Below are 26,708 nucleotides of genomic sequence, written 5' to 3' on the forward strand. Positions count from 1 at the left end.
TCAAAGAAACTTTTCTACACTAGTCACTAGGGCAGTGATCTACATGAATTATTCTCGGAGCCCTGTGGATTAAGATGGTGAATCCTCTTTGATGAATTCTCACAAAGACTTTCAGGCTTGGCTGATGGTAAAAAATGCATTCCCCACCTGATCCCTGAGGTGGTTGGGTGCAGATGAGGGGCACACTAAAGGTTTTTGCAGCCATCCCAAAGGCATTATGGGGAGATAACCCAATCAATAATGTGATTGATCTGCTTGTGGGAAAGGCGGCCTAATTCTGTTGATATACCTCTCTCCTCAAGGCAGCAAATCTTTTAGTGTTAAAGCTTTGTCCCGAATTAAACATTGACTTAGTCTTTCTACTCTGACCCACTAAATCCTTCATTATTTTCTCGTATTTGTCTAAGAGACCCTTGAAGGTCTGTTCTGCTGGTAACCGTTAGCTCCATTATATGTATTGAATTAATAATTTTTATTGACATTCTCCTTGTTTCTTTTATATTAGTTAAGATTAGGGGGTGGAGGGTGGGAGGGATGACGGTTATACACCACATGTATTTTTTTCCTATGTATACTTATATTCAGTATGTATATTTTGATGTGGTTTTAAAATGATTAAATAAAATGTTTTAAAATAAAGATTCTCTTATTTGTGTTTCTCTAAAGCTTTGTGTGCTTTAAACAAAAAACTGGCTTCTAGACTCCAGCCCCTTTCACACTTGTATCCCAATAAATCGGCCGTTCAGTGACCCGGGGTAGGAATGGGGGTTTGGCCTTTCACACTTGCAAGGGTCTATCCCCGGCATTTGGTCTGTTCTACCTTTAATAGGAAGTGCCTGCAATGCAATTGCCCATTTCACACTTGCCTGATTGCAACTGCAGATGCCAGATATTGTACTAGGGCTCGAGGCAGGCAATCGCCGGCGTGAGATGACGTCATCTCACGCCGGTGTTGAGCAGATTTTGCTTTCACACGTGCCACTTTATAAAGCCTGATTGGTGTTCGGTTCCTGGGAGCACTGGCAAGTGTGAAAGGGGCTTTAACGAACCTAGTTCAAGACAAATTTGCACAATGGCACAAATCAGGATGATCTTAACTTGTACAGAGCTCCAAAAAGATATTTTTCAATTAACGGCTTTGAAAATTTAGCAACTCTTACGTGTAGCTTTGCGCATTTCCTTCTCTATAAGAATTCCTATCTGTTCCAGCTCGAGGTACATCTGTTCAATCTCTTCCAAACGTCTCTGAATCATCTGCAGGATCGAAATAATACAAAAAAAAGTAATAAAAAAGGACATTTTTTGCATCATTTGACAAGATCTGCATGTTTGTTGAAGAATGGAAAGTTGCAATGATCTGGGCAAGTAAAGCCACTCAGAGGAAGACAATGAATTCAGACAGATCCCTAATATTGTGCAGATTAAAATAAGATATCCCTACTATTTAATGCAGAAAAAGAAACTGCTCTTAGTGGGATTTAAATACTGGGGGGGGGTTGGGATGTTGAGATATAAAACATTACAGCACAGGTTCTCCAGTCTGGCTACGATGTGTCGAACGATTTAGACTTGCTCTACAACAATCTAGTTTTTCCCCAACTCACATCCATATTTTTCTTACATCCACATGCCCTTTCTTGCATCTCATACTCTAAAATAGCAGTGTCTTTCCCAAATAACTGCCCATGATTGCAGTTTACCTTGCTGCATTCTTCTCAACATGGTTGACGGTGGGAAATGAGTACAGAGTGCATTCAAACCCATCTCTGAACCTATTCTGTTAACTCGACCATGGATACCAAAGTGGTATGTGAGATTAACCCTGAAATAAACTCTTTGGTCATCCAATTCTATTATTGAAAAGGATATAAAGACTTCATCTGAACATCTGTTACCTGGGCTTTCATAAGCCTTGCCAGTTCTTCCTGCTTTGCACGACGTTCAATGGTTCTCTGGTGCCATGTTGTTTGTCTTGCAGCAGTCTCCTCGGGAGTTAGCTTCTGTGCATAAAGAATGTTTTCATGTTGTGACCGTAGAGATTGGAATGTCATTCAAATAGAGGGGTTCTGATGTAGCTACATGGACTAGATATAACTGCACCTGACTCCAACACAATTGCATGTGTATGTTTGAATACCTGAAACACCTACGCATGTACTAGATCTAACTATTCACATACTGAACACACCAGTAGGTAAACTTCAGATATGTGGACTGCATCAAGTACACACCAACTTCGCATGATTCTATTTGCACTAGACACGACTAAGTGTGCTGTACGTTGTGTAAAATCCCCATTTTCTGGAATTCAGGCAACCAACAAAAACAAAATATTCAGGTAAAAAAATTCAAAAGTTAAAAATTGGCGCCACCCTACCGGTCAGTTCACTAATCATACAATCTCAGGCAACTGGCAAATTCATTTATCCAGCATCTATCAATCCCCATTGGTGCTGAATCCGAGGGGTTTTACTGAACATGAACAGCAAACTGATGCGATTTGGAGACAATAAAATTGTACTTATAGTAAATGCTACTGTTTATGAACTAAACATAAAGGCACAAATATATTTATACAATGCAACTGCTTGCATACTAGAACACGCACATGTGAATTCAATAGACCAATACAGAGCTTCACTGTTGGCTTTCTTCAATTCTTTCCTAAAGTTTCTCCCTTATATCCATGGAAACCACATTTCAGTCATATGTATATTGTACTTATGTGCAGTTTATGGCAATAAATACATTCATAACACCTCTTCATCTCTCGTGGTTTTCAACCACTAACTCTACTTTGTCCCTTCCTGCTCAGTACAGTTCACAACAGGAACTAAGTACAGGCAGTCCCTGGGTTATGAACGAGATCTGTTCCTACATCTGTCTTTGAGTCAAATTTGTAGATAAGTTGGAACAAACACGTACAGTTCTTATTTATTGTCATTTAGTCAAATGCTTGTCTTAGTTCTGTAAAAAAAATTAAAGAAACAGTTCTTAAAACAGTTTAGACCGGAAAAAAAGGAAAAAGATCATGATTAAAATGTAATACTTACTGTCATTCAATCGATGTATACTGAAAGGGGCATTCGTGAGGTAATATTATGTGCATGTGCAAATTGGGGGTACAAATTCGCAAGTTGGACATTCGTAATCCAGGGACTGCCTGTTTAGCGAGTGATCAAACTGATCTATGATCCTATTCAGTCATCTTGAACAAAGGAGCTACTGCTATCCTGATAATCTGTTGAAATAACCTTTCCGTTAGCCAATTCTTTCTTTAAAAGTGAGTACAAAAACTCATATAACCATATAACAATTACAGTACGGAAACAGGCCATATCGGCCCTTCTAGTCCGCACAGATTTAAGTGAACTCCACTAGTTCCACCTACCTGCTCCCTGACATAACCCTCCAACCCCCTCACATCCATGTACTCATCCAACCTCCTCTTAAATAACAAAATTGACCCTGCTGCAACCACCTCTTCCACTCATTCCACTCAGCCACCACTCTCTGAGTGAAGAAGCTTCCTCTTATGTTACTTCTAAAGTTTTGCCCCATAACTTATGACCCCTCGTTCCAAACTCTCCTACCCTCAAGGGGAAGGCCTATTCACATCTACTCTGTCTATCCCCCTCATCTGTGGGATTTTTCTTTACATTCAGATTAAGGAGGCGCTGGCAAGCTGATTGACCCAAATATGCATTGCAGCCATGCTGAAACATGAGTCTAGGACTCAGTTCCCTCTCATTTTTAGTAGTTGGTGGGTGCAAAAATCTTGCGCTGTGCCAATTTGTTCACTGGGACGAAACTATGTACGCTGAATGCTTGTACAAATGTCAACTTGAAATTGTTTTAAGATCCTTCATGGCTAATAAAACGGTATTGGCATATTTTAATATAATACAAGTATGACTGCATTCTATCAAGTAACGTTTTTAGTTAAGATTTTATTTTATCTGAGGAAACTGACCTTTCGTGCACACCTTCATTTCCTTTGTGCATTGGTCGCAAAACGTGTGTGCACGCACACAGCTTAGAGGGATCAGTGACCTTGAACCACTGCATACCAATCAAGAACAGAAACTGTGGCATGTGGTGCATTTTTTGAAGAGAGCAATGAATTCTTCTTTACTGGCAGAGCAGTAGGTCAGAACAGTAGAATATACAGCAGCCAAACCAAACAGGACAGAAAATTTAACGATGGTAATGGGGATCATTAAAGTCAACAGCGATCAGAAATTGTAATGAATTTAAATCTGCATATATCTGTGGTTCTGCAGGAAAACGAACCAGCAGGTAATCCCAGCATAATTTACTTACATGTCATTATTTAGTGTGGAACGGTTTTATATTTTGGAAGCTGCAAAGAACTGTGGCCCGTAGGCAATTCAACTCTGCAATATTGCAAACTGAAAGAACAGTGAATCAAGTTAAATGAGAAAGTCTGCAGATGCTGGGGTCAAGTGCCAAACAAAATATTAGAGAAATTCAGCAGATCACACACCATCCATAGGAAGTAAAGTGTAACCAACGTTTTCAGCCCATCTTACATATCCATTTTTTATTTTTACTGACCTGGCACTGATAGAAGACAAATACGAAATACTTCAAATAAAATCTATAATTATGCCTGAAGTTATTTCACTTTAATAGGATTGAACACTCAGGAGTTTAATTCTCACCTCATTCATCACACAAATTCTAGAGGATGAGGTCGAACACTAGTTTCACACCCCACCCAATATGAATCTGTGCTGACTTCAATGAAGAGGATCACTGGGGTCCCTCTGCTCCCCATTGACATGATCTACTGGGATCATTGTTTGAAGAGGGCAGGCAAAATCGTTGAGGACCCCCCCCCCTCATCACTCCGCACGTTTCATCTTCTCCTGTCAGGAAAGAGATAACAGGAATATCAGGGCCAGCTCCACCAGGCTGAGGAATAGTTTCTTTCCACGGGCAGTGAGAAAGCTGAACGGCTGATGAACTGCTCATACAAACCCTCCAATATTCTACTAGTAATTATACTATATATACTTATGTTACAGCACCAGTGATCGGGATCAGACTGGGGTTTGAGTCCCGTGCTAAGGAGTTGTAACGTTTTCCCGTCTGTATGGGTTTCCCCCAGGGTCTCCAGTTTCCTCCCATGTGCACACGCACACATACTGTGCCTATGCAGCACAAATATACACATAAATAAATATTGTTCAGAAAATATTAGAGTCTTGGATGGTTAGTGTGAGTAGTTCCTTTGGTCATTCAGCATTTTCCACTGTCTGCTTGGTGGTCCTGTATCGCTTTCTCGACAGGAATGGCTGAAAAATGCTGTGTGTGGGGCGGAAGGGGTCTTCAACAATTTTGCATGCCCTTTCAGACAACCCTAGTGATCCTCTCTGCCACTCTTATTTTCCTGTGAATTGACCTCTGATGCATTTCTCTACAGCAACCTTACCAGACTGCGATGTAGCCAGCCAGGGTGCTCTCGATACAACTCTTGTAGAAGCTCTATTTTACGTTTGTCTGTGCTTTATGCCTGCATGAGTGTTTGCATGTTTTGCACTGAAGACCTGAGAATGCTGTTTTATCGGGTTGAATTTGTCCAATCAGGCGATAATGAACTTGAAAAATAGCAGCAAGCAGGGATTAGAAGAACCATGTTCCTGTCACTCTCTTAACACATAAAGTAGGTAAAAATTGCTTTTTAATTATTGGACATTTCTCACATCAAGAGTCACTACTCACAGGCTCGAGAGGCGGATCAGAGGAATAATATAGATCTTCTTCACTTAAGGATTCTTCCTCATCATCCAATTCCTCATCATCATTCAGGTCACACGATTTCACTGAATAAAGAAAAAAATGAGCACACAGTAAGTACATTAACTCAACTGTGAGTCATGAGTATGGGTAGGTTTTGAGGAGTCAATGACTGATAGTAAGAGTTGAAGAACAAGGTTAACCTGGTGTACAGGAAAGAAAGAAGCAGAGAGAAGACATCTGGTCAGTGTGGAGATAAAGGTAGGAAGAAAAGGGCTGTAATTGTGGGCGATTTCAACTTCCCTCATATTGACTGGGGGCAGCCATTGTGCATCAGTCTTCAATGGGAAGGTATTTGTTAAGTGTGCTTAAGCTTTCCCACACAATATGTGGATGGTTCTGGTAGAATTGGGGAGGGGGGAAGTGTGGGGCACTATTGGCAAATGACTGAGGCTGGCAGTGAGGGTGCACTTCAGAAACAATGACTATAATTCTAGTTTTAAAATAGTTACGGAAAGAAATAGGACTGGCCCACAAGTTCAATTCCCAAATTAGAGCAAGGCTAATTTTGATGCCATGAGACAGGAATTTGCAAAGGTCGATTGGAAGGGCTATTAGTAGCCAGGGGGATAACTGGTACGTGGGAGACTTTCCAGTGTGCAACAGGGAGAGTTAGTGAGAGTTCAGGGCCACCATATCCCTGGCAGAGTGAAGCACAAGGTTGGCAGGATAAGGGATTTTTGGTTGACATGACATTGAGGCTTTGATCAGGAAAAAATGATCAACAGCTGGGATGTTGGAGCACCCTTAAGAAGGTACTCAGGAGGGGAAAAAAAAGGGGGCTCAGGATATCTCTGGGAGATGAATTGTGGGAAAATCCCAAGAGATTCCATGAGCGTATTGAGAGCAAAAGGGTTATTAGGGAGTGTCTCAGTTCTCATAATGATCAGTGTAGTCATTTATGTCTGGAGACACAGGAGATGGGCATGATTAAATAAACATTTCTCACCTGTACTTGCTGTGGAGTAGATTGTGAAGACTAGAAAATTCACAGATGAAAATAGTGATGTCTGCGAAACAAGGGAGTGCATAAAGTGGCTGAATCCCCAGTGCATGGGGATATACTATGCTATGCTATTGAGGGAAGCAAGATAAAAAATTACTGGAGCCCTGGCAGAGAGAACTATCTCACCTGAACAGGAGACGTTCCAGAAGATTGGAGGGGAGCCAATTTTGTGCCTTTATTTAAGAAGCTCTGTAAGGATAAGCCAAGGAGCTCCAGGCCATCAGTGGTGAGAACGTTACAGGAGGGTTGTTTGAGAGACAGGACCTTGCTGCATTTGGAAAGGCAAGGACCAATCAGAGGTAGTCAGTCTGCCTCTGCAGATGAGAAATCGTGTTCTGAATTTGACTGATTTTTTTTAATGTGACCGAGAGGATTGACGAGGGCAAGGCAATGTCTATCAACTATGTGGACTTTAGCAATTTTACACATGACAGGCTGGTCCCTGTGGGATCCAGAACAATCTAACAAATTGGATACAAAATTGGTACGAGCCAGAGGGTGATGGTGGAGATTTGCTTTCAGATTGGAGGCCTGTGTGTGCCACAGAGATCAGTGCTGAGTCCACATTGGTCATAATTTACATTAATGATTTGGATTAGAATGTGAATGACAAGTATCCAAAAGACCAAGTAATCTTGAGAGGGACAGAAACAGACTTTAACATTTCATGTCAATGATCTTTTCATGCAACTTAAAAAGTTAACGTTAAAAGTTAAAGGGAAAACAGAAAAGTATGGCCCGTGAAAGTATGGAAGGTAAGAGGGATTTAAAGAAACAAACAGGCTCATTGCAAGGTAAAGAGAAGGTAGTCAAGGAACAAATAAAGAAACAAAAGATCCCCCTGGACATGGTGTAAATGGGGGAACAAGACCATTATCTGACAACATAACAACAACTTCAGAGGCTGGGAATCAAAAGGGAAAATGGTGGAAAAGCTCACGATCTGAAATTGTTGAATTCATCATAATGCCACACACATGAGCCCTATTCACATTGGCTAACTGGTAAATTGGTGGTTCAATGGACCGGTTCAAAATAGTGTTTTTTTGCTGTTCACACTGGACCAATGTTAGCCGGTTCTCTCCTCCCTTTCACGCTCACCACCCGGCATCCCGGAGCAAATGGGCGCCTATCCTCCAGCGGTAGCATCCTGCATACCCCACCTGTCCCTTTCACACTGGGCTAACCTGTACGCCGATTCAAAACAAATCGGCGATGATACATCCTCCCTAGGCAGTCAATCCCCAGGGCGATTTGACACCTGTGTGCTAGTTTGTGAGCGTTCGTACTGGCACATTAACTGGTGAATTATTGGGTTAAAGTGCCAGAGTGAATGGAGCTCTGGAAATGGTAATATATGAGTTCAGGTGAAGGTCTTAAATGAAGAGCCTATCCACCCGATTTGCATCTTCCTGCATTTGACCTAGATCACTATTTATTTGCTTTCAATTTTTTTTAATATTGTGATTGTTCCAGCCTCTATCATTCCTCCGCAGCTTGTTACGTATATCCACCACCTTCTATATATAAAAAAAATTCACTTTTTATCCTTTAAATCTTTCCCCGTAGACAGATATTCTGGTTCAAGCCTGGAACATCAGCAATATATCTTTGTCTCCTACAGATGCTGAAAAGACTAGCCGAGTTCCTCTCGCATTTTGGTGTGTTTTTATTAGACTCCCCTACCCTTGGGAAAAGACAGCGACTATCTCTCCTATTTATGCCATTCAATTTTATAAAGCTCAACAGTGTTCAGGCTCCAGGCTTATCCAACCTGTCCTTGTAAGTTAAGCCCTCTCTTCCAGGCAACATCTTGGCAAATCTCTTTCCTATTATTTCCAGTGTACCACATCATTTCTATAGTGTGGTGACTAGAATTACACAATATTCCAAGCATGGCCTATTCAATATCTTGTTTCGCTGTAATATGTCCCTGCCAATGAAGGCAAACAAGCTAAACCTCTTCTTCACTAACCTACACTACCATAAGCTATTTTCAAGGACTTATGAACGTCCAACGCAAAATTCTTGTTTATCAACACTTTAAAGGTCTCTATTTATATAGCTGGCCAGTATTAGATGACCCAAAGTTCATCACCTCAAAGTTCTAAAGATGCCTACCCTGAAGCCGTTCTCCTCTCTTTGAAGGGAGCTTCGTGAGAGTCTCTCTCACTGCTCCCCATTTACTTTTTACTCATATCTTAAAGAAGGGCTCAGGCCTGAATGTTATATATTTTTTACTTCCTATAGACGCTACAAGACCTGTTGAGTTCCTCCACCATTTCTGTGTTTTATCATGGGACACAGGGCCTGTCCCTTTGTTCTATTGCTCTATGCTCAATCCATCTCCTTCAGTACACTTCCCCTTTCCGCTCCTGTCTCCTCCCAGTTTCTGACATTACGCAAATGGAATAATGCAAATTATAATCTGCAAGACACAACGTTGATCTCACCAGTTTTAAGTTTTCATTTCAGATTTCACACACAGTGTTTTACATTTAATTGATTCAATTTACAGCACCTCCAGACCAATCATATTTTTAAAAATATTTGTCTAAAGACCAAATTCTTCAACTTTTAACAATACACCCTTTTGTCATTTTAATCTCCCCACCTATCACCCTATTACACACTCCTCATAACGAATTTTGCTACCAAGTGATTGGCAATGCGTCTGTTGTGCAGACTGTTAGCCAACAAATGAAAGGCACATGAGGTAACTATTCAATGTTCTGTCTCCCTCGCTCTTTCTCTTTTTTTTTTACACACACAGGAAACTATTGCCATTTTCCTGGAACACATGCTGCATAAAAAGGTCAGAATGGGAATGAGGGTGCTATTCCTATTCTCGTTCCAATATTTTACATCCTAGACCCCTAGTAAATTTCCCAGAATGCCTGCAGTCTAAAATCAACTGCAAGCATTCCATGAACAACAGACTAACTAATGAATAGCACGTATCGATGATGCGTGTTGCAAGTCCCGCCTCTTTGATTACCAGACTGTCTAAACTCGCGTAAGGAAACGGAGATTTCAAGCTGTGGTCGTTCATGTGTGAACAACCAATGTCAAGATTCTAACATTCTTCAGTCCAATAAAATCACAAATTCTATCTAAAAAAACCCCAAATATTTTAGCATGCCCAGTTCAAATTCATCCCACCTCTGATGGGTTGTTCTTTGCTTCTGACTAACACCCATTAAGATATCACCAAAAAATCTGCAATATTAAGTACAGACATGGGTGCAATTGCATTCTGCACATTTCATTTACTTGCAAAAAAAAGAACAAATCAAGCACATTCAAGAGCAATGTGCAGTTGTCACCTCACTATCACTCTGGCCAAAGGAGAAAATGCTATCATGAAGTTTTAAATTTTAAAAATTTATATTTAGACATGCATCACAGTAACAGGCCATTTTGGTCCATGCTGCCCAGTTACATCCAGTTGACTTACAACCCCGGCAGGTTTCGGTGGGAGCAAACCAGAGCAGCAAACCAAACCAGAAGGAAAACCCACACAGACATGGTGAGAATGTACAAACTCCTTACAGATAGCCCGGGATTTGAACCCTGGTCACTGGCACTGTAACAGCATTGTGCTAACCACTACGCTAATTGAGCTGAAGTAGAATAGCTGAAGGGAAAGGGAATACAAGCCCCAGTGCATGTAGCTACTCAGAATGCCAAGAAAATGGCATTTTCCACTGCAGACTGATCAGTCTGACAGCATTTAAAGTTGAGATACATTAGGCAGAATTGCTGTCATCATAAATACACAAAAATTCTGGAGGAACTCAGCAGATCACACAGCAGCCACAGGAAGTATTCATGGCATGGTTTCGTGAATGAAGGTTTAGGAAGGATCGTAGATGTGGCCATGTCGTTCGAGCCTGTACAATGGCCTTTTTATTAAGATGGAGTGCAGTGTGCTCAGTACTGGCCCCACCCTTTACACCCAGGGTTTATCTGCCATGGCCTAGCACACTGGGTCGGTGACAGCCAGGTCCTCGGGTCATAGGTGTTACATCAGAGTGTCCTCCTAGATGGATAACCTGCCAAGGCTAATGAGCCCCATCTGTCCAGGTTTGAAATCAGTTTTCCTCTTAGGCTGGCGGCCAACCAAGGCTAAAGAGTCCAGCCTACCTATCCAGTTATACCGCCGGACACTCAGTCACGCCATGACATAGCAAATTTGGTAAAAACAGGGGACACCAATGAGAAGGTATTGCTATGGACACAGCAATGTAGGAAAGGCCATTTTCAGTGACCTCCTGCCTGGCAAACCGGACAGCAGCCACATGGCGATTACTACTCCCAGAAAGGAGAGGTGACGTATTACGTGTCCAGTTTTCCTGGGTGAGTGGGACATTAGGCCCAGGTCTCACCCGCCCCTCATAGGAGGTAAAGATTATATAACCAAAGCTTCAGGCCTGTACCCCAGGGCTCTATGGTCACTTCCTGATTTTATGAGTTCCTCCAGCATTTTTTGTATATTTACTTCTCTCTTTGGCTTGGCTTCGCGGACGAAGATTTATGGAGGGGGTAAATGTCCACGTCAGCTGCAGGCTCGTTTGTGGCTGACAAGTCCGATGCGGGATATTACTACAATCACAGCATTTACACTCTCTTCTTGCTGTCATCATTGAAGCTTTTGTCCACATGAGCTTTGAAAAATAACCCTGGTATAGTGGATGGGAAGGACGGAGGGAAGGGAGGGGAGAAAATGACACTGTGTATATTCAAGAGGGAAATGTTTGTGTGTATTTTGGTCAATATGGTTCATAGTGTGAAAAATAAAAAAATTTTAAAAAGAAAAATAACCCTGGTAGGCTCTGCAAGTTAAATTTGATCGTCACACTGGGACAAAATGTCTCTTTGCCAGTAAGCTGCAGTTTAGTTTTTTTTTTGGCCATTATGAATCAAGGGGATAATTTCAATAATTGTTGAAAGGTCCCATGACAAAGCCTTGATCTGCATGAATGATTACAAAAATGGCCTAATACTCTCAGTGGCTACTAATTGCCCAAGAAATGATCGTTAGCACAATCTAATCACTGGAGAGCCTGTGCAAATTGGTCCACTTTCTCGCCTTTGTCCATGGGCACAGAGACCTTTCAACAATTATTGAAATTATCCCCTTGATTCATAATGGCCAAAAAAAAAGACAAACTGCAGCTTACTGGCAAAGAGACATTTGTCCCAGTGTGACGATCATGTTTAATTTGCAGGACCAACTAGGGCTATTTTTCAAAGTTCACGTGCATCTTCTCTCATTGCAGTACACTTGCGACAAAGTATAGTAATAAAACTCTGGGGTGGGATGGGATAAATATTCCACACCAACAGAAAGGAGTTTTAAAGATTTTAAGGGTTAAAATAAAAACACAATGTTGGAGAAACTCAGCAGGTCAAACAGTGTCCTTTATGTAGCAAAGATAAAGACACATAACCAATGTTTCAGGCTTGAGGCCTTCATCAAGGGATGAGCAAAATGTCAGCCTGAATAATATGGTGGGGGGTGGGAGGGGCAGGAGGACAGTTCCACAGCCAGGAGGTAATAGGTGGAATTGGCTGGGGGGCTCACCAGCAAACAAGGGGAGGGGATGGGTCTGTGAATGGAGAAGGAAGGGGTCAGAGAACTGGAGGAGAGGGAGAATGGGGAGTAGGCTAGCAGAAATCAGAGGTTGATGTTAATGCCATCCAGTTGGAGAGTTTAAAAGTTATTAAAAAGTGTGTGTTGGAACCTGAAGATCATCTGTTGTGAAGATCACAATGTGCATCAAACCTGTAACATTTCTGGATTTTCTAGTTAAAAGGTTTTAATAGAATCAAATAATTTATTGGGTCATTAACATATCTCTGGCATTTGACATTAATGGTAATCCTATTTGAGGAACAAATAATAATTAATGTCCTTCAGATGTTCTTTGAGGGGCAGTTTTCTGGGTGACATCTGTCTGAGATACAATTCTGATGGCCAACTCACTGAACCCATCTTTCCAAGGTGCATCTTTTTGATTGGGGTCCAACTACTCTTAAGGTGCAAGACTTTGCTGCAGTGATTATTTGAGGAACACCTCTCTGTGTGTCATTTCTTTTGAGGAGTAGTGCTCTGAGTGCCAGCATTCTCCACTGAATCAAGATGGCACACTGCACAGTTCCCTCTGTCGACTGCACTGCAGCCAATCAAACATGAGCAATGGAGGTCAATTTTACTGGGACATAACCTTGTGTTTCTGAAAATTGCATGTTTGAAAATGAATGTTGAGCATAATTACAGAAATCCTTTCCTGTTAGATATCCAAAATATATTTTTTAAATCTATATTTATTAAATTGGACATCTAACAGCATTCCTTTTGACATCTTACCATATAAATGGATGGTTATAGACTCTATAGCTTGGCATTTGAAAATGTATTAAAGTCATGAAGAAGAGATCTCACAAACAACTACTCTACTTGTCATGTCAATTATTCTAATGTCTAGCCATGGAGATTTCCTTCATTCAATTGCTTAGTCACAAATCTGTCCCTCATCAAGGCCAATACAGCCCACCCATTCTGTTCCTTTTTGTGTTTCCTTATTCTTAGAAAATGCAGATGAAAAAGAAAACAAATATAACAGGCCACAAGAATCCTTACCTTCCTTTTGGGGCACAGAAGATACTTGGGCTACTGATATCTTTGCTTTTGACAAATGAGCCACATTTGCAGTTTCTTTCTTTTTCTTCTCTCTTTTTGACATTCGAGAAAACACATAGGAAAAGTGAGGAAACTTAAACTTTGATGTTTCAGAGCCTGAGGCTTTCTCATTTGGTTTTTTATCTTGCAATAACTTTCCCGCATTTTTATCCTTTGGTACTTCTAATTGGTTGTTGGCGTGCAAAGGCTGAATTGAATTTGGACCAGATTTGCCCCTTGAGATTTTTTCTGATGTGTCCCAAGAAACCAGACTTCTTTCTTGCTCTTCAATCCTCCTATTGTTTCCTGTCCTGAGTGCAGATGAGCAGTTACTAGATACCTCCTGTCCCTGACCAGAGTCTTGGAATTCAGTGCTGGTGCAAGACGATTGAAGGATTCCAGACCCCTCAGTTCGTACTTTGTCTTTTGACCTAATACTATGTGGTATTTCATCATCCTGACCTTCTGAGTCAGATTCTGATGTTACACTAAGCCTGGTTAGTTGGTGTCTTATGCTTGGTGAAAGAATCAGTTTCTTCTTCGGGACTGTCCCATTGCTTTTCTTCTCATCCATGGCTAATTTAAAGTTCATTGAAGATGGCTCTGTTGGAAGGCAGCTCGACTCCGATTCTCTTTCAGTGTCCACTATGCTCATTTTAATGTTCACATTATTAACCTCAGAAGAAACTCTGCCACGCTGGTGATCATTTGTGAAAGCGTCTTCATCACTGGCAGTTTCTATTGCCCCACTGTCACTGTTAGAGTGTGATGGTAAAGTCTCAGAGGTAAGGGACTCAGGGAAGTCAAGATTGGCTTTGATAATCTTATCAGAAATTGGCCTCTTGGAGAAGCCAACTCTCTCAGCATTAATTTTGGTCTTATTGCCAGCTGGACTGACATTGTCATCAAGCACTGGCGGGGGTTCAAAGGAGGAGGGTGGGATCTTGTTTGTGCCAGTGGCACAAGATATAGCTGGAGAATGGGTAGTTGATGGAGGACATTCTTCCCTACGTTTAGATTCACCATTGGCTGATTCAGCAGTATTTTTGTATTCCAAGGAATTTCTTCCAGATCCTGCCTCAAGATCGGAGTTACTGCTGGATTCATGGTTGGGCCTCTGGCGGTCTACCATAGATTGTGAAATAAAAGCCTGTACATTTTGAGAAGAATGAAAAGATGGCATAAAAAAATGGGTGGTTAGAAAAGGGACTGCATTCAGGACAGGCGAAGCTGTTTTCATTCACTCCACTTTACATCAATCCAAGAGTCATACTGGTTCTGCAGAGTGAGGCACTATGCATTGACAATGCAGAGTAGGGGAAGACACATTGGTAATATGGAGCGCAGGAGGAATACAGACTGACAATATAGACAGAGCAATACAGAACTGTGGAACACTGACCAGCAATGCAGAAGCAATGAGATTAAAGAGTGTTGAGGCCTGCTTAATTCAGAATCTATTCCAAAACACTGCAATGAACTGTTGAAAGCAATCTAGATCCGTAATTAATACTAATATAAGAAAAATGCAATGATTCAATATCAGATGAGCTCTATTAGTGACTGGTCCTCAACCAGGTATCACTGAATTTTGAAATGTGTCCGTACACCTTGCTTCCCTCTCCAAACAAGAGATAACCTTTTACTAATGTCGGAATCTGTTCTGTTCCCAGCATTGGAACTGAAGGGACTCTAGACCTTAGTGGTGGTGGTTCAGCTCTGACAGACTCTATCAAGGATGACCTGGATGGGAGTGACGTCAAAGAGCATCGAGTTCCCAATGATACGCTGTTAAAACCTGAGACTATAGGAAGGAGGAAAGATGAAGGAGAGAACATTGTTTCATGGTTTTAGAGACAGTGGAAGCGACCAATGACAGTATACTTAAAAGCATTTAAACTTGGACGAACAATGTCATGGAACCATCCTGTTTGTCATTGCCATGACAATCAGAGAGAGCGAAGTCAAAAATCAAAGGTGGGAGGGACCCGAAACAGTCAGAAGATATCCTGACATCTTGCTGAGTTACTGAACTACACAAGAACAAAATCAACGAGAAAGAAAATGAAGGAGTGAAGGCTACATCAAGAAAGCTGTCACACTAGCAAAGTTACAACATTTAGCCCTTCTCTAAACTAGAATTACATTAACATTCAGCTTGGTATACTTCCTTTAGAAAGAACACATTTAATTTGCACACGCTTCCATTTCCAAACTTCTCACCCCCATACCAGGTGTTATTTTGGGGGGTATTTTAGTATGCAGGTTACATTCTCAGAATCCAGGCCTCCTCTAAGGATGAAAGTAATCAAAAAGAGCATTGCCAATACTGCAGGAAGTGACCAAAGGCTAAAAGAGCCTGCACCAAAAGCTCAGTGACTCCACGAGTCATTTCTGAGGAACCTTTCCACATCACAAACTCATATTGTACACCATTGCTCAATGAGAAAATTACACTGCTTCTGGATTCAACCATAAATCATGTTTCAGCCAGAGGAAAAATACAAGTGGGCGACGAGAAATGAAAGGATTATAAAGACTTGAGCATAGCTATGGGAACTGAACATTAACAAGATGGTTATAACTAAAGCAGAAAATGGCAGAAGCTCAAAGCAGGCCAAGTAGCACCCAAATGGAGAGAAACCAGGACAACGTTTCAATCCAAGAACCCTCAATTAGAGCCAGGAAACTGAAAAACACAAGTGTGTTTTAAGTTGCAGGTTGGTGTAGTGGTTAGCACAACACCTTTACAGCGTCAGTGATTGTGGGACTCTAAGGAGTTTGTTTGTTCTCCCCGTGTCTGCGTGGGTTTTCCCCAGGAGCTCCAGTTTCCTCCCATCGTTCAAAAGGTACCTGTACTGACAATAACCACAGCAGCAGTGCAAGTATAAGACAGCTTTAATAAACTAATATGACACATGGGGTTAAGGAAATTTTAGATGTGGGAGTGAGTGGTTGAAATATTTAATGTTTTAGTTGTGTTGTCATACAGTGCGTTCAAAAAAAGAAAACTGAGAAATGGAAATGGAGAAAAGGGGAAAGGTGGTGGTGAGGAAGCAAAAATGAGATGTAAACAAAGTATGAAATGGCCATGTTGAACTATATGCCTATAAATATTAACGGAATACATAACCAAATCAAAAGAAAGAGGCTATTAAATTTACTGAAAAAATAAAAAATTGATATAGCATTCGTGCAGGAAACACATCTAACTGAAGTGGAACACAAGAAATTAAGGTGAGACTGGGTAGGGCACGTAACAGCAGCATCATATAACTCAAAAGCCAGAGGAGTAGCTATATTAATCAATAAAAATGTACCAATCAAAATAGAGGAGGAAATAATAGATCCAGCAGGGAGGTATGTAATGATAAAATGTCAGATATATTCAGAATTTTGGAATTTGCTCAATGTATATGCACCTAATGAAGATGATCAAAAATTTATGTAAGATATCTTTTTGAAGGTTGCAGATACGCAGGGAATATACTGATAGGAGGGGACTTTAACCTTAATTTGGACTCAAAGATGGATAAAACTGGAAAAAAGACTAGCAGAAAGAACAAAGTAGCCAAATTTATAGTTAAATCAATGCAGGAAATGCAACTTATGGATATATGGAGGAGACAACACCCAAAGGAGAAGGAATACTCATATTATTCGAGTAGACATAAAACATACTCAAGGATTGACCTGTTCCTGTTGTCAGCCCATATCCAAGGGAGAGTTAGGAAAACGGAATATAAAGCTAGATTGTTATCGGATCACTCACCCGTGTTATTAGCAATAGAACTGGAGGACATCCCACCAAGAACGTATAGATGGAGATTAAACTCCATGCTACTTAAAAGGCAGGATTTTAGAGAATTCATTGAGCGCCAAATTAAAATGTACTTTGAAATAAATACGGAATCAGTGAAAGACAAATTTATATTATGGGATGCAATGAAAGCATTCATCAGAGGGCAGATAATAAGTTATGTAAATAAGATGAAGAAGGACTACAATCAGGAAATAGAACAGCTGGAAAGGGGAATAGTAAATACAGAAAAAGAACTAGCAACAAGGGAAGATACAACTAAAAAAGAATTGGCGGACAAAAAAAAAGCAACATTACAAACGTATAAGGTGGAGAAGAACATAATGAATACTAGCTTGACAGCTTAAAACAGAACAAGCTAAAAGAATGATACCAGCATCAAGGAAAAAGGACAAACAAATTGCATATAACCCAACAGAGATCAATGAAAACTTCAATGAATTCTACGAGCAATTATACTGAACTGAGAACGAAGGGAAAGAAGACAAAATAGATGAATTTCTAGCTAAAACTGAACTACCAAAATTGCAAGAAGAGGAGCAAAACAAATTAATAAAACCATTTGAAATAGAGGAAATACAGGATATATTAAAAAAGCTACCGAACAATAAAACGCCTGGAGAGGACGGACTCCCAATAGAATTCTATAAAACATTTAAAGACTTATTAATTCCTCCTCTCCTGGAAGTAATGAACCATATTGAAGAAACACAAAACATGCCAGATTCATGTAAAACAGCAATAATTCTCTTCTTTGGCTTGGCTTCGCGGACGAAGATTTATGGAGGGGGTAAAAAGTCCACGTCAGCTGCAGGCTCGTTTGTGGCTGACAAGTCCGATGCGGGACAGGCAGACACGATTGCAGCGGTTGCAAGGGAAAATTGGTTGGTTGGGGTTGGGTGTTGGGTTTTTCCTCCTTTGCCTTTTGTTCGTGAGGTGGGCTCTGCGGTCTTCTTCAAAGGAGGTTGCTGCCCGCCAAACTGTGAGGCGCCAAGATGCATGGTTTGAGGCGTTATCAGCCCACTGGCGGTGGTCAATGTGGCAGGCACCAAGAGATTTCTTTAGGCAGTCCTTGTACCTTTTCTTTGGTGCACCTCTGTCACGGTGGCCAGTGGAGAGCTCGCCATATAACAGGATCTTGGGAAGGCGATGGTCCTCCATTCTGGAGACGTGACCCATCCAGCGCAGCTGGATCTTCAGCAGCGTGGACTCGATGCTGTCGACCTCTGCCATCTCGAGTACTTCGACGTTAGGGGTGTAAGCGCTCCAATGGATGTTGAGGATGGAGCGGAGACAACGCTGGTGGAAGCGTTCTAGGAGCCGTAGGTGGTGCCGGTAGATGACCCATGATTCGGAGCCAAACAGGAGTGTGGGTATGACAACGGCTCTGTATACGCTTATCTTTGTGAGGTTTTTCAGTTGGTTGTTTTTCCAGACTCTTTTGTGTAGTCTTCCAAAGGCGCTATTTGCCTTGGCGAGTCTGTTGTCTATCTCATTGTCGATCCTTGCATCTGATGAAATGGTGCAGCCGAGATAGGTAAACTGGTTGACCGTTTTGAGTTTTGTGTGCCCGATGGATTAATCCGTGCAGTACAAGGAAACAAGATACCAACAGTGGCGGTTGCCTTAGACACAGAGAAAGCCTTTGACAGAGTAGAATGGAATTATTTATTCAAAGTACTACAGAGGTTCAACTTACAAGAGAAATATATTAATTGGATTAAAGCATTATATAAGGGACCATTGGCAAAGGTGATAGTAAATGGATATATATCGAACCAATTTAAACTAAGCAGGTCAACTCGGCAGGGATGTCCACTATCTTCCTCACTGTTCGCTTTAGCTATAGAACCCTTGGCAGAACTGATAAGAACAGAAAATAAAACAAAAGGGATAAAAATAAAAGAGAAGGAATATAAAATCAGTCTATTTGCAGATGACATCATAGTATACTTAACAGAACCAGAATTATCAATAAAAGAATTACATAAGAAATTGAAGGAATATGGAGAAGTATCGGGGTACAAGATCAACGCAAATAAAAGTGAAGTGATGCCAATGAATAATACAGATTTCACAAAGTTTAAGAAAAATTCACCATTTAAATGGCAAACACAAGCAATCCGATACCTAGGTATTAGACTAGATAATAATCTAGGCCATGTATACAAATTAAATTATCAGCCATTAATGAAGAAATTACAAGATGACTTAGAACATTGGAAAGATTTACCACTAACACTGATAGGAAGGGTAAATTGCATTAAAATGAATGTCTTCCCAAGGATACAATACTATTTCAATCATTACCAATTCCCTTAACAGAGAAATTCTTCAATGAACTAAAGAAAATAATAAGGAAATTCTTATGGAAAGGGGGAAAACCGAGGATAGCACTAGAGAAATTAACAGAATGGTACAAACAAGGGGGCTTACAGCTACCAAACTTTAAGAATTATTATAGAGCAGCACAATTAAGATATCTATCAGATTTTTATCAAACAAGGGAAAAACCAGATTGGACCAGGTTAGTGCTAGATAAAATAGGGGAGAAGGTACCAGAACATATACTTTATAAGTGGGATGAAAAGCTGGTGCAACATAGAAGTTCACCAGTACTACACCATCTCCTCAACATTTGGAAGAAGATTCACGTAGAAAGGAAAAACAACAAATTACCAACTACCAAAATTATTATTGACGCAAAATCAACTAATCCCTTTCACAATAGATAACCTTTCCTTTAGAGAATGGGAGAGAAAAGAGATCAAAAGAATAGAAAATTGTTTTTTGGGAAATAATTTATTATCTTTTGAACAAATGAAATACAAATATGGTATAACTCACGGTACAATGTTTGCATACCACCAACTGAAAACCTACTTGAAGGACAAATTGGGAAGCAGTCTGAGGTTACCAGAAGGAAGCAGCTTTGAATATGTGATTACAGACACAATGATAATTAAAAAATTTATAACAAACATGTACATCAAGCTGCAAGAGAAAGAGAATGATGAAATAAGCTGTAAACCCAAACAAAAGTGGGAACAAGATCTAAACATAAAGATAAAAAAATGAATAATAGGAAAAGCTATGCTCCAGAACTATGAGAAATGCAATAAACACGAGGTTATGCATGATGCAATATAATTGGTTACACAGGGTATATACCATGCCCCAAAAGTTTAATAAATGGGACCCAACAGTATCAGATAGATGTTTTCGCTGTAAAAAGGAAACAGGAACAACAGTACATGCAATTTGGGCATGTGAGAAAGTGGAAAAGTTTTGGGAAGATCTAAATCAAGTATTAAATAAAATCACAAAAAGCAACATACCAAAAAAATCTAGAGATCTTTCTTCTAAGTAATATAAGAAGTAAAGAAGTAAGCCTCAAATTGGATGAAGCACAAAAAAGATTTATTATGATAGCCTTAGCTATAGCAAAAAAATGTATAATGTCAACCTGGAAATCAGAAGAGAGCCCGAGAGTACAGCAATGGTACATCAAAATGAATAAATGTATTCCATTGGAAAAAAATAACAATTTAAAAAATAAAGTCACATTATTTGAACAAATTTGGAAACCATACATGGAACACAACAGAGAGGGCCTACCGCAGACCTCCACCCCCTAAAATGACTGAATGAGAAGACGAAATTAACTGACCCAGTGTGTAAAAGTAGATGACACAATTTTCTTGTTTATTTTCATTGTGTGATGACATTGTTTAATGGGTTTATTGTATTGTATATGTTGAATGTTTCGTGGGTAGGGAGGGAGGTGGGAAGGAGAGAGGAAAGGGAGGGGGAAAAAAGGGGAGAAAATGATATTCAAGAGGGAAATTTTTGTGTGTATTTTGGTTAATATGGTTCATAGTATGAAAAATAAAAAAATTTTAAAAAATAAACTAATATGTACACTAAGAGGTCTTGTCTCTCTGCAAGACAAACCTGGAAGGCTAGACTGTAGCTCTGGACTGCTTTATATACAAGGTCACCATGGGTCACCCTGGTGACCTAGTGGTGTAATTACATATCACCACAATACCGGGGTCGGGGGTAGGGGGGAGGGGTGTAGGTTAATTGGATGTAAATTGGGCAGCATGGACTTGTGGGCCAAAATGACATGTTAATGTGCTGTATGAAATAAAAGAAAAATAAAGATGAGGAAGGATAAAGAGAACAGAGAAGATGCCATGACAAAATGCAGGACAAATTGTCATTGGAGCAATTATTTTAATAACTGGCTGTTGGAGACACAAAAGGAAAAAGGAGAAACACATTGAAACTGTAAGTTAGCCAGACCTGTGAGGAGAGAGAGTGGGACAGAGAATTAAAGGACAGGAAGAAAAGGATCACACCTGCAGATTGAGAGAGCTAGTTTGCAAAGTTGTCACCCAATCTACGGTTGGTTTCTGCAATATCAAACAGATGCGCTACAAGCACCAATTCACTGATTCAAACAGAGGGAAGTGAATCAGTACTGCTTCTGGAAGGACTGACTGGGCCCCTGGATTGTGGGCAGGGAAGAGGTTAAAGGCCAGGTATTGCATTTCCCATGGTGACATGGGGAGGTGTTGTAAGTAAAGAATCATTTGCTGAAGTTGGAAGAATGTAGCAGGGAAGAGAGGGGGAAGCGTGGTGTTTAGAACCCAGTCAACAGTGGCAGGAATATGTATGACGATGAACTGAGTGTGGATGCGTGGGGTGAAAGATGAAGACAAGAGGAAGCCTATCCTCTGGAAAAGAAACAGAGATAACCTTTCAGTTCTTCGCGCCAAAATGTTAATTTTGTTTCACTTCCCATAGATGTGGACTGATCGACAGGGCATTTCCACCACCTCCAGTATTTTTTTTAAATTTTCTGAATCCTACCTTTGTTCTGAGTGAGAGCAGAGGTCCAGAACAAGGAACTGATGTAGTTCCAACGACCATGGTAGATAGGAAACTATGGTCAAGGGAAAAGGAACCATCTTCATAACACTGATGTGGAAAATGATAATGCAGTGTTAGAGTAATTGGGAGTTGGAGTTGGTCATCTTATAATGGAGGTTGGCTTTGAACAAATCCCATGGTGGTGATAGAGGTATCAAGGAAAGTCAGGGAAAAGTTAGTTCTGGATGATGTAAAAGTGAAAGCAAACTGGCAGGAAAGGCCAATTCTTAAACCCTGCGCCTGTACAGAAAGCAACATTAATAAATACAGTGAAGAAAAGAGTTGAAGCCTGAACATTCTATGCCTAGGGTGACCCCATTACCTATCATTTTAATCTTACACCAACTATCTGCTGGGGTAAATCAGTGGGTCAAGCACCATTGGTGGGAGAAAAAGAATGGTCAATGTTTCATCAAGACAGTTTCGACCATTCTTTTTCTCCCACCAATGTTGCTCGACCCTCTGAGTTCCTCCCAGTAGAATGTGTGTTGCTCAAGATTTCAGCATCTGTAATTTCCTGTCTCTCCCCTTTAATTATCCATCCCACTTCCACAATGGACCTCTCCCCTTCAGTCACTTACCTGGCCTAAACATTACCAGCATAACCTCATCTTCCATCATGGGGCACTGCACCCCTCTGGACTTGAGAATGAATTATAACAATTTCAGGTCACTCTCTGCCTGTCCCCTCTCTGTCCACTTTTCTGCTTCACTGTGTCTCCTGCTGCTTCTGAAAGCAATCATTACTTTGAGATCCCTGATGAAGGGTTCCGGCACGAAACGTCGACTGTATTTCATAGCCTGACTAGCTGACTTCCTCCATTACTTTGCATATTGTTTCTTTGACCTTCATTCACCACATCACAGGATCTGTTCTCTCCATTTTTTTCAATGTTTGCAACTTAAAGCACACTTATTTTTCACATGATTGCTTCTTGCCTTCAGTTCTGCCCATGTTGTTGTGCCCATGATCAAAAGAAGCTGCAGAGGGTGGCTGCTGGAGTTCAAAACATTGTGCAAACCTCCCTCCTTTCCAAAAGCACACATCGCTGCCTAGGAAAGTCAGACAACATACAGAAAGACCCATCCCTCCCCGGACACCATCTCTTCCTTTTCCTCTGCCAGGGCAAAGGTTCAAGAATGAGCAACCGACAAACCTCAAGACAGTTTCTTCCCTGCAGCCATCGGGCCCCTGAATGAACCCCACAACAGTGCTGCCTTTACTATATACTAATCTATCTTCCTGGTGTAACATCTTCCTCTGTAATTGAGCTCTTGAATTTCTATGTTGTGTGGCAGTATACATGTTAAAATTGACTTGCCATCTGCTCACGAAAGAACCCTTCAACCTGTACTTGGTAATAACATGGCAATAAACTTGAACATACCAGATAACAAGCAATTGCGGTTTTCATACAAAACAAATGGTGTGCAGAGCGAGCTTATTAGAGCAACTTTGAAACGGATGTTAGTACAAATAGCTAAAAGCCAAAGTCAGTAAGTATAGGTCTTCCCTGATTAGTGGGCATTCACTTAACAATATTTATTCCAGCAGAGGGTTTTGTTGGCTACAATGAACAGTATGGAACATATTTGAAGGAGTCACTGAAAAACAATGACAATCTTTTGGATCATTTAATGGGAGGTCAGAAATAAACATGTTGTTTATATTGTGGTGGGGGAAGGAGAAGAACCATCTTGACAACCTACCATTGGATAAATGTAATTTTCAGCCTGCATGGTTGGCCCCTGATTTAGTACATCTTTCTGGGAGGAGACTGGCCTCTGACTTCTGTTCAAGGCAACTATTATCCCCCCCACCTTCCCCCCCCCCCCCCCCCCCCCACAGTTTACTTCTTTTGGATTTTCAAAGACCAATGAGTTGTTCAGAAATATTGCCCTCACATTAACCAGGGAGACCTGAAGACAAATGTGTTAGTAATGCATTCACAGTCATTTGCTTCCAAGTAAACTCCATCATTTCATCAATCACATCTACATTTATAAATGTCATTGCCTTGCAAAATACTTTACTGGGCCACATTTACTATTATCAACATTTATTAGTGTGCTTAATGGCAAAGTGCAGTGAGAAAAGAGCAAGAGTTAAACAGAAAGGTAGTACCTGATCCATATATTGTGTTGGGTTCTTGCCAGCTGATGCAAGGTGGTTCATGACAGGCACTCTGTCATGTTCTGTGCATTCAAAAGGACCTTATCACAAAGGTAGATGACACTTATTAGGGGAAAGTTATTTTATATTTTTTTTGAACAATTATCTTAGGAAAATTGAAATCCACAGCAATGGAGCTGTAGAGTGACGGAACTACTGGGTTAATGGAAGAGATTAACGACAAATATTCTGCAATACAGGGAGTCCCCGAGTTACAAACAAGGTCCGTTCCTACATCGGTCTAAGTCAAATTTGTAGGTAAGTCAGAAAAGGTACATACGGTTCTTATTTAACATCTATTAGTCAAATGTTTGTCTTAGTACCGTAAGAAAAAAGTTAAGTTCTTAAAAAACAGTTTAGAGTGAAAAAAAAGATCATGATTAAAAGTTAACTCTTTTTCAATCAATGTCTTGCATACCAGAAAGGGCATTCGTGAAGTAACATTATGCACATGCATGAACCGGGGGCACAATTTGTTCACAACTACGAGTTGTCTACAAGTCAGGCATGACATTTATATCTCCCTGTACAGTGAAAAACTTTTGTTTTGTATGCTATCCAGATAAGTCACCCTATGCTAAAATACAGCAGGTAGTGCGTAATAAAACAGAAATTAATGATGCTTGTGAATGCAAGAAGAGAACCTGTTGGATGTAGTTCACAAAAAGTCGCCATGCTCCATGCCATGTGTCTTTAACAACAATTCTGCACACACCAAGTCTTTTGTTTGCAGCACAGGGAGAAATCAAGTTTATTGTCATCTGATTGCACAAGTACAACCTGATGAGACAGCGATCTCTGGACCTTGGTGCAAAACACGCAGACAAACAACTCGTCATAACACACATACAGGCAAACAACACACATACAGGCAAACAACACATATGCATATGGACAAATAAATATTGTTTTGTGAATATGAGTGTCTCGAATGGTTAGTATAAGCCCAGAAATGTGTGGAGACCAGCAAAATCCTGCTGCACTGCGTCAGGACATATTTCACGACAGCAATTGACAAAAAAACAGGCCTCTGCCCACTTGAGTGGTGAGAGATTATTTTGCGTGCTGTGGGATCTGAGAAAAAGGAATTGAAAATTTCTTGAACAAGAGCATATCTCTTTAAATGAGAACAAGACATGCGTTATGAAAACAAAATGCAACTCCATTGAGTCCTCACCTTGGCTTCATATATAATCAATACAATGAAGGAGAGCATTGTGGATCCTACTTGCACAGCAACTCAATATTTGGTTAATGAAGGTCATCACACCTAAACTCTCAGTCGAAATACCCTGGAGTCGAAGGTAGCCATTCAGATCCCTCAATCTAGTGCAAAATAAATCAGACGTTTACTTCTCACGTTGTTCAACTAACCATTCTCTGCAATCTTGTCTCCTTCATCCCCTTGATTTTCAATTTTTCCCAAATCTTGAAGCCCATCTTCAATGACTCCTTCTTCATCTGTGGCAATAAGGACACAAAAGATTATCGCTGAAGGCACAAGTACATAGTGCACTAAAATGACATCATCTTAATGTTACATATTTCCATAAATGGAAAGTATTTTCCTGTTAAACTACAGAGGCTCTCACAGTTGATTAGGAAAAGAATGACCTCCATTCTAGATTAGGAGATGTCACTCCCAATAGAGTAGGATCCTTTAACTCACTGCATCAGTTTTGTTTGCATATTTTTTGCATATTTTCATTTTTGCATATTTGCAAAATATTGCATTTTTTTTGCATATGCTTTTTCTCCATTGTGGATAAGTTCAAAATCCTTCAATTCCTTTGCAAGTAAAGCACTAAAAGTGCCTTCACTACATGGACTAGTTGTTAACTTTCAGGTAACTCGCAGCCAGTTTTTGAAGGCAACCTCGATTGGGCAATGATTCATGTCCACGGTTCACTTATACACTGCTATGGTTGGATCATCGTTCATTGTGCATGAAAGAGCTATGAGTACCATTGAAATATAATGAAGAAATGGGCATTGCTTTACCACATTTGTACTTAGTTTTATTGCTTAAGTAGACTTGAATGTTTTTTTAAAATTCTTAAATAAAATGATCCAAAATTGCCTTGAAAATTTTATTGTGATCAACCTGCTAACTGTTACAGTCTCTTCTTGCTGCTCCCTTTATGCAGAAGGCACAGAATTCCAGCTCTTCCAGATTCAACACAGTTTTGAATCCAACAACTATCAGGCTGTTGAATCTTCCTGTACAACCCGAGCCCCAACCATTAACTCCTCCAGGACTGCA

At 40.4% G+C, this 26,708-nt stretch overlaps 1 protein-coding gene across 9 annotated transcripts in view; it reads right to left on the bottom strand.

Moving 5' to 3' along the window:
• Positions 1-26,708, bottom strand: part of LOC138764965 (F-actin-monooxygenase mical1-like) — a 155,857-nt gene that overhangs the window by 8,013 nt on the left and 121,136 nt on the right. For 7 of the 9 annotated variants that reach the window (XM_069941484.1, XM_069941477.1, XM_069941478.1 and 4 more), the window contains 6 exons: positions 25,820-25,906; positions 24,398-24,486; positions 13,476-14,664; positions 5,749-5,849; positions 1,896-2,000; positions 1,161-1,254 (listed from right to left, as the gene is read on the bottom strand). In XM_069941484.1, coding sequence (XP_069797585.1) covers positions 1,161-1,254; positions 1,896-2,000; positions 5,749-5,849; positions 13,476-14,664; positions 24,398-24,486; positions 25,820-25,906 — 1,665 coding nt within the window. The remainder of the gene's footprint in view (positions 1-1,160; positions 1,255-1,895; positions 2,001-5,748; positions 5,850-13,475; positions 14,665-24,397; positions 24,487-25,819; positions 25,907-26,708) is intronic. The other 2 variants (XM_069941480.1, XM_069941483.1) reach the window with 2 other exon arrangements.

Source organism: Narcine bancroftii, chromosome 5, assembly GCF_036971445.1.
Source record: "Narcine bancroftii isolate sNarBan1 chromosome 5, sNarBan1.hap1, whole genome shotgun sequence".
Taxonomy (NCBI): domain Eukaryota; kingdom Metazoa; phylum Chordata; class Chondrichthyes; order Torpediniformes; family Narcinidae; genus Narcine; species Narcine bancroftii.